We start from the raw sequence: 17,045 nt of genomic DNA, 5'->3' as shown, positions 1-17,045 counted from the left end.
GTCAAATCACCGAAATAATCAAAATCAATTCTGTACTTTACCTCAAGCGGAAATTTTTGTCCTTCTAAACTATGTTCTGATCCATCTGATGATGCGTTGCATTTTCCCCAATGAAAAGTGATCTTGCTTGCTTTGAATATGGTGTCTAACCCACCTCCACTTACATAATAATCACTTGTCAGATTAATTTCCACTGAACAAATTGAGAAAGAGAGAAAATAAGGAGTGTCAAGATGAACACCAGCCAAGGCAGCTATAACTCTCATATTTCAGTATTAGGTGCTAGAAGGTAATATGATACACATATTTCTCTGTATTTCATAAATAATTTGACAGGAAATTGGTTATTTAAACTAAGTAAGAAGTGTGGTAATTCACTCTTATCATGGAGAAAATGCTTCATTTCACGCTGAAATTCATAAAATAATCATTTAATGAAGTGCACTTGGTCTCCTATTAACTGAAACTAGATACAGAACTACATTAAAAAGCTCAGACAACTGACAACCACCATGCTGGTTGTCTAAGAAAGTAAATTCCCGAACACATAACTTCCTGAAAGCACCCATTTTTTTAACAAAAGGGAAAATACACACCTGCACCCCATTTTTACCACAATTCTCTATACAAATCATGAAGCAATGTGGGAAAAGAAAATTTTAGCCAGTTCTTAGGTGGACTGTCCTGACTGTGAGACCCCTTAGACGTGGAGCTGTCTCCCACAGGAAAACATATAACAGGTCTTCAGGTGGACACAGCTGCACACAAACTGTAGATGGGTCTAAGCATTTGTCTTCTGGAGAGCATGAGCAGGATGGAGTAGACTGAAGCCATACATTTTGGCTTTCCCATCTCCAGCTATTGAGAATTGCTTCACCTCTCGCTGAAAAGACCACTAATACAGTTCAGTTTCATTACATTACTTTCCTCAAAACCTTGAAGACAATTTTAGCAAGCTTAGCAGTTCCTTGTATAATATCTGAATTTCTGTACATGAGGAAGAGTTCAGTTCACTTTCAAGGACTTTAAAGAATGTTTTCTCAGGGGCATCTTGGAAAGACAAATACACTATTTATCTCAGCTAGTAGGGCAAGAGGGAAGTAAGTGATTTGTGAGTAGTATGTAGGAAAAACAAGACGGGGCCAAGAACAGAAATTAGGAACAATGATCTAAACTAAACTGCACTAAACTGCACTAAACTGCACTAAACTAAACAGGCTGGTCTAGGGGTCTCACTGGAACTGGTAGAAGGCAAAGAACATTGTCTAGAGATTCCTTGCTCTACACTTATGCCCAAAACGAGAAACAGTATTTCTAACAAGCAGCTTTTAGTTACTGCTATCCTGAATTTATAAGGGGTTGCAAAAAGATTTGTCTGGCAATTTGAATACCACCATAAGCTTCTTTTATGGTTGGGAGAAATAGGAACTTGTAGTTATAAATCACTTTTTTTCTAAAATACAATTCTAAAATTGGTAAGACAAATCAGACCATAAAAGCACCTAATTCTCTTCTTTGACTGTTAGAAGTCTACAAGAGTAATTCAGATGCAAGTTTCTACATTGTATGTGTCTATGTGTAAGTGAGATGAATCCCATCCTGAGTTTTTTGAAACCTCAACTCATCCATGAAGTGCTTTCAGATGGGTAGGTAATTTATTCATACTTTTAAAAAATCATTTTTGCATATTCATTAGAGTCTACATATGGAGTAACAATCACCATTATTTCATAGCAAATGCCAAATTACTGTTTAGCTTTTATGAAATGTCGATGACAGGATGATAGTAAAGATGTGATTGTTTTGGCTATATCTGTCCATGCACATAATTTTTATTTGTGTGATTTTTCTGTTATGTTTAACTATTGTCATCACTGATCTTATTTATTTATTTATTTATTTGTTTGTTTGTTTATTTGTTTGTTTATTTGTTTATTTAATAGGTAAGCTCAGAATGCATCAGCTAAGGAAAAGTGAAATGAAAATGATCCATTACAAGTATTTGGTTAGTTGTCCATCTGTCCAGTTTTCTGACCTCATTTAGCTCCAAACATAAAATCTTTCTTTTTACCTGTTTTTCCAGTGTTGTGAATGAAAGTATCTTCCAGAGTTTCCTTTTCCCATCCATGGAATTTAAGTTTCTTCAGGTTCACATTTACTTGGGTAAGATCTTCATCTATATTAATAGGTGATTGTTTGGCACCATTGCAGGCTGAATATTTCTTGCCCCAGTTCTTTTGGTTCAAAGTTCCTAGAAATCAAAACATTTTAGGTAAATACATTTAAAACTCAAAATGGTATCCATATATTTTTTACTGTGGTTAAGTTAAAACACAATTTGCAATCTGAGATCAGAGTACCTGCCCTTCTTTTAGACTTTGTCTGTAGCAATATTTAGCATACCTACCACTGCATCCTACCTTCAACAGTTAAGTCACACTTTGACCACTTTAGACATCATATAGGCATTCCTATGAATCTCTAAGGAAAATATAAATCAACATCAAAACCCTCGCACACAATATGCATAAATTAAGAAAACCCAACTTTCTAGGTGAAAGAAATCAGTATTCAAAAAAACTTGGGAACTGCTGCAAAACTATCCTCTCCAAATAACTTTTAATCATGCCAATGTCATTAATGTTCATTCTGCCAAATGAAGTCGGCTCTCCAGCAAGATGTTTAAAAAATTTCCTTATACAGAGGAGAAAAGGTAAAGCGATTTTACCCTGAAAAAGAAAACGGATTAGCGATGTTGTGTTTGGAGAGCCTGGCTGTACGGCCTGGCTTTGCCCAGGGAGGGCTCTGTGCTCCTACTCCAACCACCCTTCTCCCTTTGCTGATGCTGGGCAGAGCAGCTGGGAGGTCCTGCACTGCAGCAAGACCCCTTCTCCAGGGCACAGGGGCTGCACAGCACTTCACTGGGACCAGGTCAAACACAGACAATATGGACACGGGCACCATGTCCTTCAACAAAGACTTGATTATTTTTCATAAGAAATGCACAAGTACCCCACTAAGCAGTATGATGCGTTGGCAGCTGCTCTGACAATCTTTTGTTTATATAACATCCTAATATAAATAAGATGGTATTTTGTATATGTTTATATGTTTGCAAACATATAGATATTTTTCCTGACAGGAATTCTGGTAACACTTCAACGGGCTAATTAAAACCAAGAGTTAACTGCACAGACCTAAGAAAACATAATTGCTTCAGTTAGCTTCCCACTTGCTAGTAGTTAAGAGCTAATATTAGTATATCCAGTGCATATATTTCAATTCTATTACATACGTTGAAACAAAACAACACTCATATACAGACCACTGAGCCACATCCAAGTCTGTCAGCGAAGATTTGCTATACTGTACCCCAAGCAAGGACAGCCCTCATATTGCACTTAGAAAATTCAGAGAGGGGAGAAGAGAGCAGCCAGTTCTGTCACCATGACAATAGGCAGTAATATAAGATGCCTAATCTGGATAGCCAGCTACTCAGAAACAAACCTGAGCTAAATTATTCAACAAGTACAAGTCAAGCTAGTTACCAGGATCACCTTGTTGCATCAGAATTACCGCAGGTCAGATGGTAGACAAACACATCTACTTCTTGCAAACAGCACCAGAAGAAACTGTTAGGCACAACAGCCAAGCAATCCAAAGTGAATTCAACTTACAGGGTTATGAATGTGAATATCCTGCAGGTGGGCATTAGCGCCCTGTATCAAGCACACGGAGTAAGCTTGCAGCTCCTCCTCAAGTCACACTTGTCCTGGACATTATCTGTTAGTTATAATTTATCACCTGGGAAAATACTGCAGTATTCTGATTTCTAATGTACTTTGATAAGAAAAGAGTGGTTAACATTTCACCTCTCTCTAAAGTTTCCCTTAAGAAATTCTGAGCTCAAATCAACCAATACTTGAAGATGAATCTACTCAGGTCTTCTATAGTGAATTTTCTAAAAAATATTGACGGCTTTTAAAACCAAGCAAGCCAATTTTATGTAAATATAAACTGGAATAGTTAACTTTTAAATGGAAAAGCTTCCAAACAGGGTCAAAAAGGACAGAAATAACAATTCTTAGCTTGCCCCATGCATCCCTGCAGACAGGTTCTTGTTACCAGGTGTAGTGGGTTGACCCTGGCCAGATACCAGGTACCCACTAAAGCCGCTCTCTCACTCTCCCTCTGCAACTGGACAGAGGAGAGAGAAAAAAAAAACCAGCTAAGAATTCATGAGTTGAGATAACAGCTGGGAGAGGTCAGTGACTGATCACCTTCACGGGCAAAACAAGACTCAAAGTGGGGATAGTACTTATATTTATTACTAACAGGATAAGAGCCAAAGAGTGAGAAATAAAACAGTCTTAAAAACACCTTCCCCCCACCCCTCCTTCCTTCCATGTTCTCCCTCCTCCCCCCCCCCCAGTGGTGCAGGGGGATGGGGAATGGGGGTTATGGTCAGTTGTTGTTTCTGCCGCTGCTCAGGGAGAGGAGTCCTTCCCCTGCTCCTGTGGGGTCCCTCCAACGGGAGACAGTCTTTGATGGACCACTCCAGCATGAGTCTATCCCTCTGGCAGCAGGTCTTCCCAAACTGCTGTCCCATGGGTCACTCCTCCATGGGGTGCAGTCCTTCATGAATGAGCTGTACCAGCGTGGGTCCCCCACAGGGGCCACAAGTCCTACCCAGGAAAATCTTGCTCCAGCGTGGGCTTCCCTCTCCACGGGCCGCAGGTCTCCAGCAGGACCCTGCTCCATCCTGGGCTTCCCACGGGGTCACAACCTCCCCTTCATGCATCCACCTGCTCCAGCATGGGCTCCTCCATGTGCTGCAGGTGGGTCTCTGCACCCCGATGGTCCTCCATGGGCTGCAGGGGCACAGCTGCTCCACCATGGTCTGCACCACGGGCTGCAGGGGCCTCAGCTCTGGCACCTGGAGCACCTCCTCCCACTCCTTCTACACTGACCTTGGTGTCTACATTGTTATTCCCATGTTCTCACTCCGCTCTTCCCTGGCTGGAATTTTTTCTGCACAACAACCTTCTGTTATTAAATATGTTAACACAGAGGTGTTACTATCACTCCTGATTGTCTTAGCCTTGGCCAGTGGCAGGAAGTCCATCCTGTAGCCAGCTGGTTTTGGCTCCACGGAACAGGGGAAGCTTCTATCAGCTTCTAACAGAAGCCACCCCTGTAGGCCCCCCTCTCCCCCCTAAAACCCAGCTACAGAAACCCACTACACCAGGTCGGCTTTCAGACAGCTCAGTGACTTTCCAAGTTGCAGCAAACTCTTTAGAGCCCTGCCTGGCAAGTTTCTGCCAATTTGTGCCAAGCTGGCTGCCAATGGCCATCCCCTGGAGTTAGGCTGCAGTCCCTGCTCCATGCTCTATTTCTTTTGCTCCTTTTGCCACAGCTGAAGACTTCTCAAGACTCCTGCTGTTGCCCCAAGGCAGTGGAAATCTCCATTCTCTTTCCACTGACATACCCAATCCCATTGCCCACCTGCAGTCTCTCCTTCAAAACATCATCACAAATTGTTTTCCAATGTGCATTTCCCTTATTCTGCTCTTTCCACCACTGACATTAGAACTGACTGAAAACACTACTCTTTTCTCTCTCCCACTAGGGTGCTTTTGGGTACTTTCTTCCATGCTTCTTTTGTTGAATACCATTATGCCATTTTTGCATCTTCTCTTTAAATTCCCTACTATCTTCCCTACTACTCTTTACATTCCCTACTTTCCACTATCAAGTTCAATAAAAACAAATAAATTAAAATTAGAGAAACTATAATCTCCTTCCAACTTCCTAGTTTTGCATTTTGTGGTTTTGTATGTAGAACTTAAGTTCTTCAACTTGATAGTTATTACCTGTGGCTCATTGTGTAATAAATAAATTCCTAGCATGAAGCTAGTGATAACAATAGGAATCTTTGCTCAACACAGAAGACAGTGTGAAGCCACAGCATGGATAAAAAACTATGGATTAAAATGTACAGGGAATCAATGGCAGGCTCTGGTCTGGTACAGGAACACATTATGGGGAATATCACAAGGAATGGAGTCTGAGAAGGAATGGAGAACTGGAGTCTGGTAATGATAATCCAAATTACATTTGAGTAGCAAAATATATATTTAGGTATGAATTCTGCAAGTGTTGGAGCCGATACTGGTTGTGCCTATATTAGCGAATAGTGCTGGACAATATGAGTAGATTTATAGAGCGAAATAGTTGAGGTTGAGGACCAGATGTCCATACCATATGTTTTTCAGAAGGTTTTTACCTCAGACTAGCTCTGTCTGGTCCCATGGGCTGAATGTCCATCAGCTGCTGAAGGGTAAAAGGTACTCTCCTGCAGTACATCTTCTGTTTAGTACCAGTTAAGATGGACCCATGTCACACACTGTGAGACAACTCTACCTTGTGAATCAAAGCTTGGCAAGTGGGGCGTAGGCAGGAGATTTGCTTTAAAAGTCCACTCCTGATCTGAACTAAAATGTTAACATAAATGCATCTGTAGGTAGCAGGTGGTGAAACTGCTGCAGTTTACATAACTTGCTGAAAGCCAAAATAAAAGCAAAAGAACTGAATGTTTTTAAACAAGAACAGATTGTTTTACTATAGGTGTTATGATGGAAACCATAAATCAAAGCTGTGCCAGCCATTTTGAAAAATACTGTCGAAACTGAGCTTTGAAAATGAATTCCCCCAAACTGTGCTTTGGAAATCTGAGGAGAATAAAAATGTGCACAATATACCTTGAAGAGTGCACAGAGGAAGCAATGTTTGTCAAAGCTGTCAGCTCTGAAGAAGTAACTGGCAATTCACAAAGAAGGAAAATAAACCCAAACAAAGCAGATTACAAGTTAATGAAGGAATTATAACCTTTGCCACTCTTGCCGGGGGCAGAGTGCCTAAAGAAAATTTTCCTACCGTTTCTTTGTAGGAAATGTTCATACCTAACTCTGCTCCTTAACCTTAGTCCCAATGATCCCACCCCCACAATGAGCATCCAGTTCTCCTTTCAGCCTCCACTTGGTCCTCACTAGAGAAAAGACATCGAGTTAACTGGAGTGCATCCAGAGAAGGGCAACAAAGTTGGTGAAGAATCTGGAGCACAAGTCTTATGAGGAGCAGCTGAGGGAGCTGAGGCTGTTTAGTCTGGAGTAAACGATGCTCAGGGAAGACCTTTAATAATTTAAATGGGTTTATGTTAAAGATGAAAGGCAGCAGAAAGGAGAGATGGATTCTTTACATCCACTTAATTTCTTCCTCTCCATTTTTCATCAGTTTTTTTTTTCATGATGTTAAAATTACTTTTACAAATATAGATTGGACATACATAGGATATTAAAGATAACCCCTCTGTATGGACTGTTAATAATGGATTGTCCTTACCAAAAATGTTGTTGACTCATCACTTTGAACTGTTAAGTGGTTCCAATTTTTTTTTTAAGCAAACACATTTTATCTAAGGTATGGGAAATTAGAAATAAGGTCATGAAAAGATGGGGGTACTTATAAGGGGACAAAATTTAAATTTAGATGCCAAATCAATACCTCTCCAAACATCAAACTACAGAGATCATTTTTTCCTTCCCTCTTTATTTCTGTGTCATTATTTAGACAGTGCATCCAAACTGTATGAACAGAGGAGAGGGAGATCAGCGAATCTCAGGATGTTTCACACCATTAATAACTACCACATTTAGCTTATTACCAAAAGTTGCACAATGCAGAAGAATGATTTCAATTCTCAATCTGGGTAAGTGCACCACTGGCCCAAAAAGAGAAGTTCTGCCAATATAAATCTTGTGAATCTTACTGTACCTTGTACTCCAAAGGCTATGGCATAACATTGCATTCTAGGGAAACATTATGGTCATAAAAAAATGGATGGCTTAAATTTTGCATATTATTGAGTAGAAGACAACACTTCTGCTTTATCTTGCTTGATCTTGATTGTAAGGATTTTTGGGTTTGTGTTTTTCCCCTCCAAAAGTCCCAACTATCCCCACAGCCTGACTGTGATCAGTCTCATAAAGTTTGTAAAAATTCTTCAGATTGGAAAATCCCTGAATTTAATGGATGACATTACTTGTCTGAAAAGAGTCATAGCTAGAGAGAAGGAGTTTTGGCTTCCAGGTTTGGGCTTAGCGACTTACCACTTACTATGACGGTCTCAGTGATTAAACTGCTTGCAGGTTTTCCAAGAATGGATTTCTTGCCAACGTGTAGGTCAAGTGTTCAAAAATTAAATTGTACTGGTTTGGTTAAAGAGAGTCAGCCCACAGAGTAAATGGTTGTCCCCTACAAAAGCATTTAATAGCACTTAATTGCTTTGCAACCGGATGCATTCAGGCAAGCCAAAACATCTAATCTATTATTCCATTTAGTGACTTGTCATTTTGGTATCTAAGTATCAGCATACCTAGACTTTATTCTTTGTATCGTGTCTATTTGCACAAAAATATGGACTCTTTCTGAGAATACCCTGAAAGATGTCACAGCACTAACCTGCCTTCAGCTGAACCCTATTATGTTAATCTTCTCTGTTCCTCATTTAAAATTTGCTGGACCACTTACCTCTTACTAAAATCTATCACAGAAAATGTGTCAGGAAAATTCTGATGAAACATTTTGCTATCTTCAGACTATGGCTCTTTCTTTCATCTTCTGCTTGCTTATTTTTTGAACATAAACTTTTTATGCTTTGTTCACATCTACAGTCGCTGAGACATGGATCAATAAAATAGTCAAAAAGCAACTAAGAATTTTTTTTTCCTTTTTCACTTTATCCCCAGATAGAATAAACTATAAGTTGTTGAGATACAATGGAAAACTGTAATCAGTATTATTAATACAGTGACTATCTGTTATTTTTTCTTCCTGAGAGTCAGTCTTAGGAGTCATAGTCACATTAAGTGAATTAGTGAGCAAAATGCATAGGAGAATAAATGCCAATGGACAGCATAATAGCAACTGTTTGCAGTTCCTCTTCTTCTTCATTCATTCCCTAAAAGATCTGACCATTGCAGGCTAGTTAGAAAACACACAATCAAATACTTCTATGCTAGAGGAATACAGATTATCACTGATCCTACATCTGCAGGGCACTCAATGTTTAGACCAGAAGAAGGATTATGGGAGAAACTCTGCCAACCTTTTAAGGTACCTCTTTTCTATTATTCTTATTTCATTGCTCCTGAATTTGCATATAATTGCAGCTAAAGAATCATGTAGTGATATATAATGAAAACTTCCCAAGTAATTTTTTACAATTACTGTAGTGTTAAGATCTAAGTTATACTTTTTTTCAACTAAGTATCAAGGAAAGAAATTTGGTATGGTGCCAAATGAAAATATGTCCAGTAAAAAGAAACACATTCTTCCTTCTGCTTTATTTCATTCTTGACAATATATGAAGCCTTAATTGGAAGCCTTGAGTATTTCTAACCTTACTCCAAGCAATTCAGATTGCAGCAATTATTTCCTTTACCTTTAGAAATACTTAATAGATAGTGAAATTGAATACAAAACTGTTGAGTGACAAAGATAATTCCAAGATTACAACTAACCAGAGTCACAAGTAGAACTGGAATTTATAGAACTGACTCACTTTTAGGCAAAGAAATAAGCAATGAATGCCTTTTGGCTAGCACCAAGGAACATGGCCTATGGCTTCATTTCATATCCTGTGCAGTTGCACTTTTTAATTAGTTGCCAGTGTATCATGGCAATGTCAAAGGCGTGTTCGGTCTCCCACAAGAAGAGGATTCCCTACCTGTTATAGCCAAAGCTATAGCATGCTGGTTTACATGCTGCTAGCAAGGAAGGAAGCAAAAATAAAATAGGATAGTCAGAAGCTTTGTCACCTAAAGCCACCCTTGATCTGCAACGTAAAAGCAACATTTTTTTAACATGGTGCACTCCCATGAACAGTTTAGTTGTGCCTCCTGGAAGTAAAGCTTACTCCTAAACTTATGACCACTGCACAGATGTATATCGTCTTTCTGTTGGTGAACAGGGGTGTAAATGAAGCTTATGGTGGTATCTCCCTCTGCCCCATATCATGTAACTACCATTCTATCACAAATGGAATGGCTGCATATGAAACACATACACAGTACAAAAATTTTGTAGACTCAAAGCTAGCACCAATTTTAAACTGACCAAAAAAATGCACTTTAAAGGACTCTCAGCTGAAGCAAAGAAAGAGGAAGTTATAATCTGCTACAAGTGCAGCATTTAGCAGCTGTCTGCTAAGTGATAGTTGATGTAGCTCCAGAAGATGAGCAAAATGAAATTCATCTTCAGCAGCAAGAAACTTCATTTTTGCCAGAGTACAGTTCACCATCTAAATCTAATGATTTGCACTATGGCACTATGTCAGTCTTCACTTTTCACTCTTCACTACTACAAAGTAGACTCTGTTGTATTTTAGAAATTATCTTGGGTGACAGAACTAGGCACTCATTAGAGAAACAAAATGCAATGATATATTTTAAAAGACAGCATATAATCTTCTCAACAGATCTAACAATATTGGTTTTCACTGAGCAAATCAATACGACTTCCTTTTCTCTTCTATTGCGGTATGACCTCCATCCTTCCCTCCCTCCTGGACCAATAAATGTTAATGAGCAGTCTGTTTAGTTCCTTGAGAAGTCCTGTGGGGGCACAGCACAGGGGCACTTTTTTTTGTTGTCAAACACCTGCATTACTGTGTTGCTAACACCTAGGAAAATAACTTCTGTCAGCACTAGCCTATCTAAAAGAATAATACATTTCATAAAAGCCACAGCCATAAGTTCTGATCCAAAGCTTGCTGAATTATATAAACAAATCATGACTACATTCTCTGGGCTTTGGATCAGATTGGCTGCAAATACACAAAATCGCTATTGAACAACACTAGCAGAACCAGCAAAAGTCACACAAAAAGATATGGAAAAGGTCAGTATTTACCTCTGAATAGCAAAAAGGCATTTCTTTCAACTGTAAAGAATAACATAAAGATTATTAAAAGCAAGGACTAGACAGATATAAACCAAAGTAAGACAAATATAAGGATATAAGACTACTGAATTACATCACTGGCCAGTTGGTCCCACTAGTTCCCAGCAGATAAACTACCCTAATGTCCAAAAGGATGTACCGGGAATTCTGGTTTTCTGACCCTTAGGTTCTCATTTTCGCAGAGTTTCAATTTTTACAAAATGAAGCTCCTATATATCTCTGGAAGAATATAATACCACAGGAAATTTGGATTACTTTTCAGTATATTTTAGCAGGATTTTGTATTTTGTGTATTTCTATGAGAATTTCAATACACATTATGTTTGCAAAATGGTAAGGATAAGAGAAGGTAATGGGCAGGATTTTGTTATACAGTATTACATTGAGCCATATGGTTTTTTTACAGAGCCATACCTGTATGTGTGCTTATCTACACAATTTCTTAGCACACTTTATTTTTCACTTTAGAAAGACAATTCTAGTTCATAAAATGGCCCCTTAGCAAGGATTTTGACAACAATAGCAAAGACTTAAATTCTCCTTCCTTTACCTCCCTAAAATAAAAGACAATCCTTGAAAAAATGTTAAAAACTAAGCCCCTCCTAGAATTCCACAGACCTTCCCTCACTAATAGCACTATTTTATTTGGACTAATTTCATAATTTCAGCATTACCATTACATTTCCAACTTTCTAACAGACACTTTCAGAAATGCCATTGCAATGTCAGTGGATGTACATGACTCTTCCTCTAATAAAATTCAAATGTTAAGTTTAAATAACACTATTATCTGATTAGATTTTTTGAGATTATCATATCCTCAAAAGCACTCTTTATCAACTCTTCCACCGAGAGATGTTTTAACCAATCTCGATGTAACAACAGCATTATGTAAATTACACAGTAGATTTTTCTACTATTTATTTTTTGCATAAACAAGTTGTGCATATCTCTGTTTTTCCTTTGAAAATGTATAAAAAGGCCTAACTAGCTTTTAAAATCTTTCTGTATTAAGAACTCTCAAAATCACTTTCAGTGCTGAGTAGTTATTCTCATGAGTGCATAGCTAAAAGCTATTGAGCAGTAGGTGTAACTCACCTCAGATTGGGAACTCACTGCCATTAACAGCATTTACCTACATAGACAGTGAAAATTGAAATGACCAACTGCAACAGAAGCACACAATTCATGCATCTCTCAGCAATTGTGTTCTTACATCTATCTCAATCAGCTGTTAAGTTCTTGTACCTTTTCTAGTCTTGTGACAAAACTTGCCTAAAATGTCTTACTGCTCTTAGAAGCACAGATTTTTACTTCACATTTTCTGAAATGAAGACTTCATTGCACTGCTTGTATTGAAAAACAAACAGAAACTCTCACCTAACCTACTACTTCTGAGACAGAAGTTCATAGTGGGGAAGTTTTCATATCAATATTAAATTTAAATTCACTGAACTCTTTAATGGCTTAATACTTTTTTTTTTTTTTAAATCCATGGCTAATACACAGAATTACACAATCTAATACACATTCTTCTCCCATGAAGATTAGTGTCATCCTTTTTCTTTCTCTTTTCTCTGTGGAGAAAAAATAATCTTTAATTTCCACATATAAAAGTAGAAGAGGTTCTGAAGAATGTGTTTCTTACTTTTGTCACCCAGGAATCAAATATGTAAGGTACTTTTTACACCTGCAAATATAGTGTTTGTTTCTTTTTACTTAGTAAAATCATTCAAGGAGGAAGAGATCTAGCGTATTTTATCACAGTGGAATTAATTAAAGGAATGGTTCTTGGTCCATTTATCTATTTTAAGCAAGAAGTTACTCTGTCAGGATCAAGAGGAAAATATGGTATTCCTCACACACTAACATCATCTAACCATCAAGCATCTCCCCAGTGCAGAGGAGTAATTATCTTCTGCCAGAGAGTTATGCCATTATCCAGTGCTCAGAGGGAACTCAATGCACACAAGTGACTTCAGTACAAAGTAATCCCAAATATTCAAGAATCCTGACACTTTTAGATTTGTAGAGGGTAGATTAAATTTTAATGAAATTTTTTCTACTTTTGCTCTTCCTTTCATTTTCCATCTTGGTGGAAAGTATCCATTTTATACTCAGGAAAAAAATTATGCTATCCTGAACATGTTATCTTGAATGTAAAAGTTTTTTTGAAAACACACTTACATATACTGAATTGCTCCAGAATAAAAATTTTCTGACAAGAATCTTCTCTGTTCAGTCTGCAAAGAGCTGGACAGCTATAACTGAACCCGTATGATGTTAGGGCAAAATCTCCCCAATACATACCTACTGTTCACCTAACTGAATTGCCGTTAATTAAGGTTAAGAGACCAAGCCACATTAGAGTTGATAGATACCGAAGTTTTCACCAAAAGCTCCCTAAATATTCTATTACTGCCTGTGCCCTAAGGAACTGTCAGTTTGCCTAAGCTGAGGAACCAAAATCAAAGCCCATTTTGGATTCAAAGAATTGTCATCCCTTGCCATGATCTTCCAAGGCACAGACCCAGCTGGTATGCACCTAGTGACCCTCAGACCACGCAGCCAACAGCATCAAGATGAAAGCAAAGCCCTGCAGCAGCGACTCCTGCCCTGCAAGACCATTCAAAGTGATGCCCATTTTAATACAATATTCCAGTAGCTACAGTCAGACAGTGTATTTGGCACAACATGAGTTGAGTACCTTCCTCAGCCAAAAGAAAATTATTCATCATCCATATTTTGCATTTCCCATGAAAAGGCCTGAGAATATTTAAAAGGGAAGGAGAACAAGTCCTCTTCACTCACCCTGCCAGTGCTGTGACATAGTGAGGCTAAAAATTCAAGCATCATTGGTCCATAAGAAGATAAGGAGAGGGAAGGCTGATTTTGTAGACCAGAAGCTGGAGCATTCAGCAGGGAAAGGGCAGGGATAACACAAAAGTGCTGAGATAGGCACCTTTCCGCAAATTGGTGGATTCTGAAGAAAATAACTCCCTCTTGTGCTATTTATGTGCCTAACCTAGGTGCCAAACCTTGAATTGTGAACTTAAAAGAAGATATACATTCCTTACCATCAGTGTTATTACAATGGGACATGCTAAACCTTTGTGCACTTGAGAAGTCTACACAGCAACTTGCTGCAAAATAAGATTTTCAAATTCACACATTAGATTATTCCTCATGTAGCTCCAACTGGCACACATAATCTCTAAATCATAGTCTAATTATTCTACATTATTTCTCTGGTGTTTAGGTTCTCATTTGAATTAGATCCATAAGCACAGTCAGCTATTCTGGTCACAGAATGTACTGATGGCCACAAAACCCCTTGCGTATCATTAGTCTGTTCATATAAATAGATGATATTTCTGTAGCAAATCAAACTCCTCTATTATTAAAGCAATTAGAGCAAACAATTGTTATAAACTGACAAACATAATCAATTTCTAGTAGTTTTAAACTTGCTATTCCAGTACAATATCTAGTGTATGTAATATGGTTTTTGGCAACAAGTAGCACGGCATGCATTAAGAGTTTTCTGACATAGTTCCATGACTATTGAATCATAGAACCACAAAATACTAGGTTGCAAGGGGCCTCAATGATCATCTGATCCAATCTTTCTTACCAAAACCACAGTCCAGAAAAGGTGGCCCAGTACCCTGTCCAGCTGAATCTTAAAAATGTCCATGATGAGGATTCTACCACTTCCCAGATTATTTCAATGCCTGATTATTCTATTTGTGGAAAAGTTTTGTCTTGTGACCAAAGTAAAAAATCCTCTATTGGCCTAAGTCTGCATCAAACAATGACGTCTAATTCCTGCATTCTCAAACATGAAACTCAGACTGCACACTGTCATGACTAAACCCTAACCAGCAACCAGGTACGACGCAGTCGCTCACTTACTCCCACCATTCCAGTGGGATGGGGAGGATAATTAAAAAAAGAGTAAAACTCATGGGTTGAGAGATGAGCAGTTCAATAATTGGAAATTACAGTAAATTACAATAGCAATATTAATAATATTAATAATAATAATAATGGAAAAGGAGACAGAGAGGAATAAAACCCAAGAGAAATAAGTGATGCACAACACAACCGATCCACCCACTGACTGCTGCCCCGATCCCCAGCAGTAATCAGTGGCTCCCAGCCAACTCTCATCACTGTATTACTGAGGCTGATGCTCTATGGTATGGAATATCTCTTTGGCTAGTTTGGGTCCCCTGTTCTGGCTGTGCTCCTTCACAGCTTCTTGTGTACTGTGCACCTCCTCACTGTCAGAGCATGGGAAACTGAAAAGCCTTTGACATAGGGTAAGCCGTACTTAGCAACAACTGAAACATCAGTGTGTTATTAACATTATTCTCATACTAAATTCAAAACACTGTACCAGCTACTAAGCAGAAAATTAACTGCATCCAAGCCTGTGGTGGTTTGGGCTAGGCCTTCCTTGGTGACCAGTTTGTAACCAAGGAAGGGTCCAGATTTACACAGTATTCCCAATGATTTTTAAGTGAACCAGACTATAAGAAGAAAGGAGGAGAGGCCTTCGTTCTCTTTCCTTCCGGCGGCTTGGAGGTGCAGATTCCCTGCTGTTGAGTCTGCCGTGTTGGGGAGCGAGGCCTGGTAAGGCCTTGTCGACCTTGGGAGGCGGAGGTTGCCGGCGATCGTCCCGGAGCGACTCTCGGTTGTCCCAAGGAGAGTGGTGGGATATTTTTTTGCTAACTCTTTAGTTACTAGATCTTGGGCTACTGATTGGGATATATATATATTTTATTTTGGTTTTGTTCCCTTTCCCTTCCCCTTCCCTTTCCCTTGTGAAATTGTATATATATTTCAATTGTATATAACTGTAATATAGGTGTAAATATATTTATATATATCACTTTAGCTCTCTCTCTCGTTTCGGGTTTTCTTGGTTGTTTTTCTCCCTCTTCTCCCTGAGGTTTGGGGTATGGGGGGAACTCTTGTGGTAAGGTTTGGAGACTTGGCAGGGAGCCAGCTTCAAACCATATCAAAGCCAAAACCAGGACTCATGAAAAATAATAAGGGAAATCAGAAAAGAAACCTCACCTAATTCATGCAAAGTGTAAACCAAGCAGTTACTGGTTTAAAATGCTCTTTTTTTTTTTCTGTAAGAACTTCTCTCGTGCTTACCATGTGCACTCTACATCACAGTGTATTTATCAGTCTCCTAGTGCTCTGATTCTTGGAGGACCTGTGTATGACTTGTCCCTAATCAGGATGTGAATGACTAATGTATGCATTGATTAAAACTGGGGTGGAAAGTGTGGCAAAAGATTATGAATGTTAAAGAGTAGATACAAGCCTGAGTTTCTAGCTAAGGCATATCCTGCAGGCGAGGCATACTAAGGCCCAAGTACTGAATCTCTATCTCTTGGTATGGTTTTGAAGACAGGAAAAAGTTAGTCTCACTCTTGAACAACTTGCATGACATTTACACAAAGATTTCAGTCTGAGGCATTCATCAAAAAACCCTGCAGATTAATTATATGATTCTTCTGCATCAATTTTAAAATAGTAATGTATTACATTAGAAAAGGGTGGGAGCTCAGGGGTGTGAAAGCAAGGCAAAAGAACTGTGTAAATGAAAGTGTCTGAGAAAACGAAGAGACAGATTCTTGCATATATAATTGTGAAGTCTTTAAAGATAATTTCACTCTGCTGTAGGCAACAACAACTTTTCAGTTCACGAGAATGAGCTTTATCTTGGAATAATACCCAGAATCTCTTGTTTCCAGTATAGCCTACCTCCCTTGTAGGGTAAAATCAAATCTAGAAGACTCAGTGAATGGAGTTTCCATGGAACTGTTTCTGCAAAGAAAAGATGTTTTTGACTTCCCAGAAAATACTGCCAGTCTGTGACTGTGAGTCACAGGAGATCTGTTGAAAAAGATTTTTTTTTCTATATTGCTTGTACTTTTGCTAATATCCTGTCACACTCCAGTTCTGATAAACAGTTCCTTGACTCATGGTTGTCTATGAAACTC

At 38.6% G+C, this 17,045-nt stretch overlaps 1 protein-coding gene across 5 annotated transcripts in view; it reads right to left on the bottom strand.

Annotated features, from left to right (window-relative positions):
• Positions 1-17,045, bottom strand: part of PTPRZ1 (protein tyrosine phosphatase, receptor type Z1) — a 136,643-nt gene that overhangs the window by 59,611 nt on the left and 59,987 nt on the right. For all 5 annotated transcript variants that reach the window (XM_027639559.1, XM_027639561.1, XM_027639560.1 and 2 more), the window contains exons 3-4: positions 2,072-2,251; positions 42-193 (exon numbers count right to left, since the gene is read on the bottom strand). In XM_027639559.1, the coding sequence (XP_027495360.1) occupies positions 42-193; positions 2,072-2,251 (332 nt within the window). The remainder of the gene's footprint in view (positions 1-41; positions 194-2,071; positions 2,252-17,045) is intronic.

Source organism: Corapipo altera, unplaced genomic scaffold (assembly GCF_003945725.1).
Source record: "Corapipo altera isolate COAL_440 unplaced genomic scaffold, ASM394572v1 1b, whole genome shotgun sequence".
Classification (NCBI taxonomy): domain Eukaryota; kingdom Metazoa; phylum Chordata; class Aves; order Passeriformes; family Pipridae; genus Corapipo; species Corapipo altera.
This window is presented reverse-complemented; position numbering and strand designations above follow the sequence as displayed.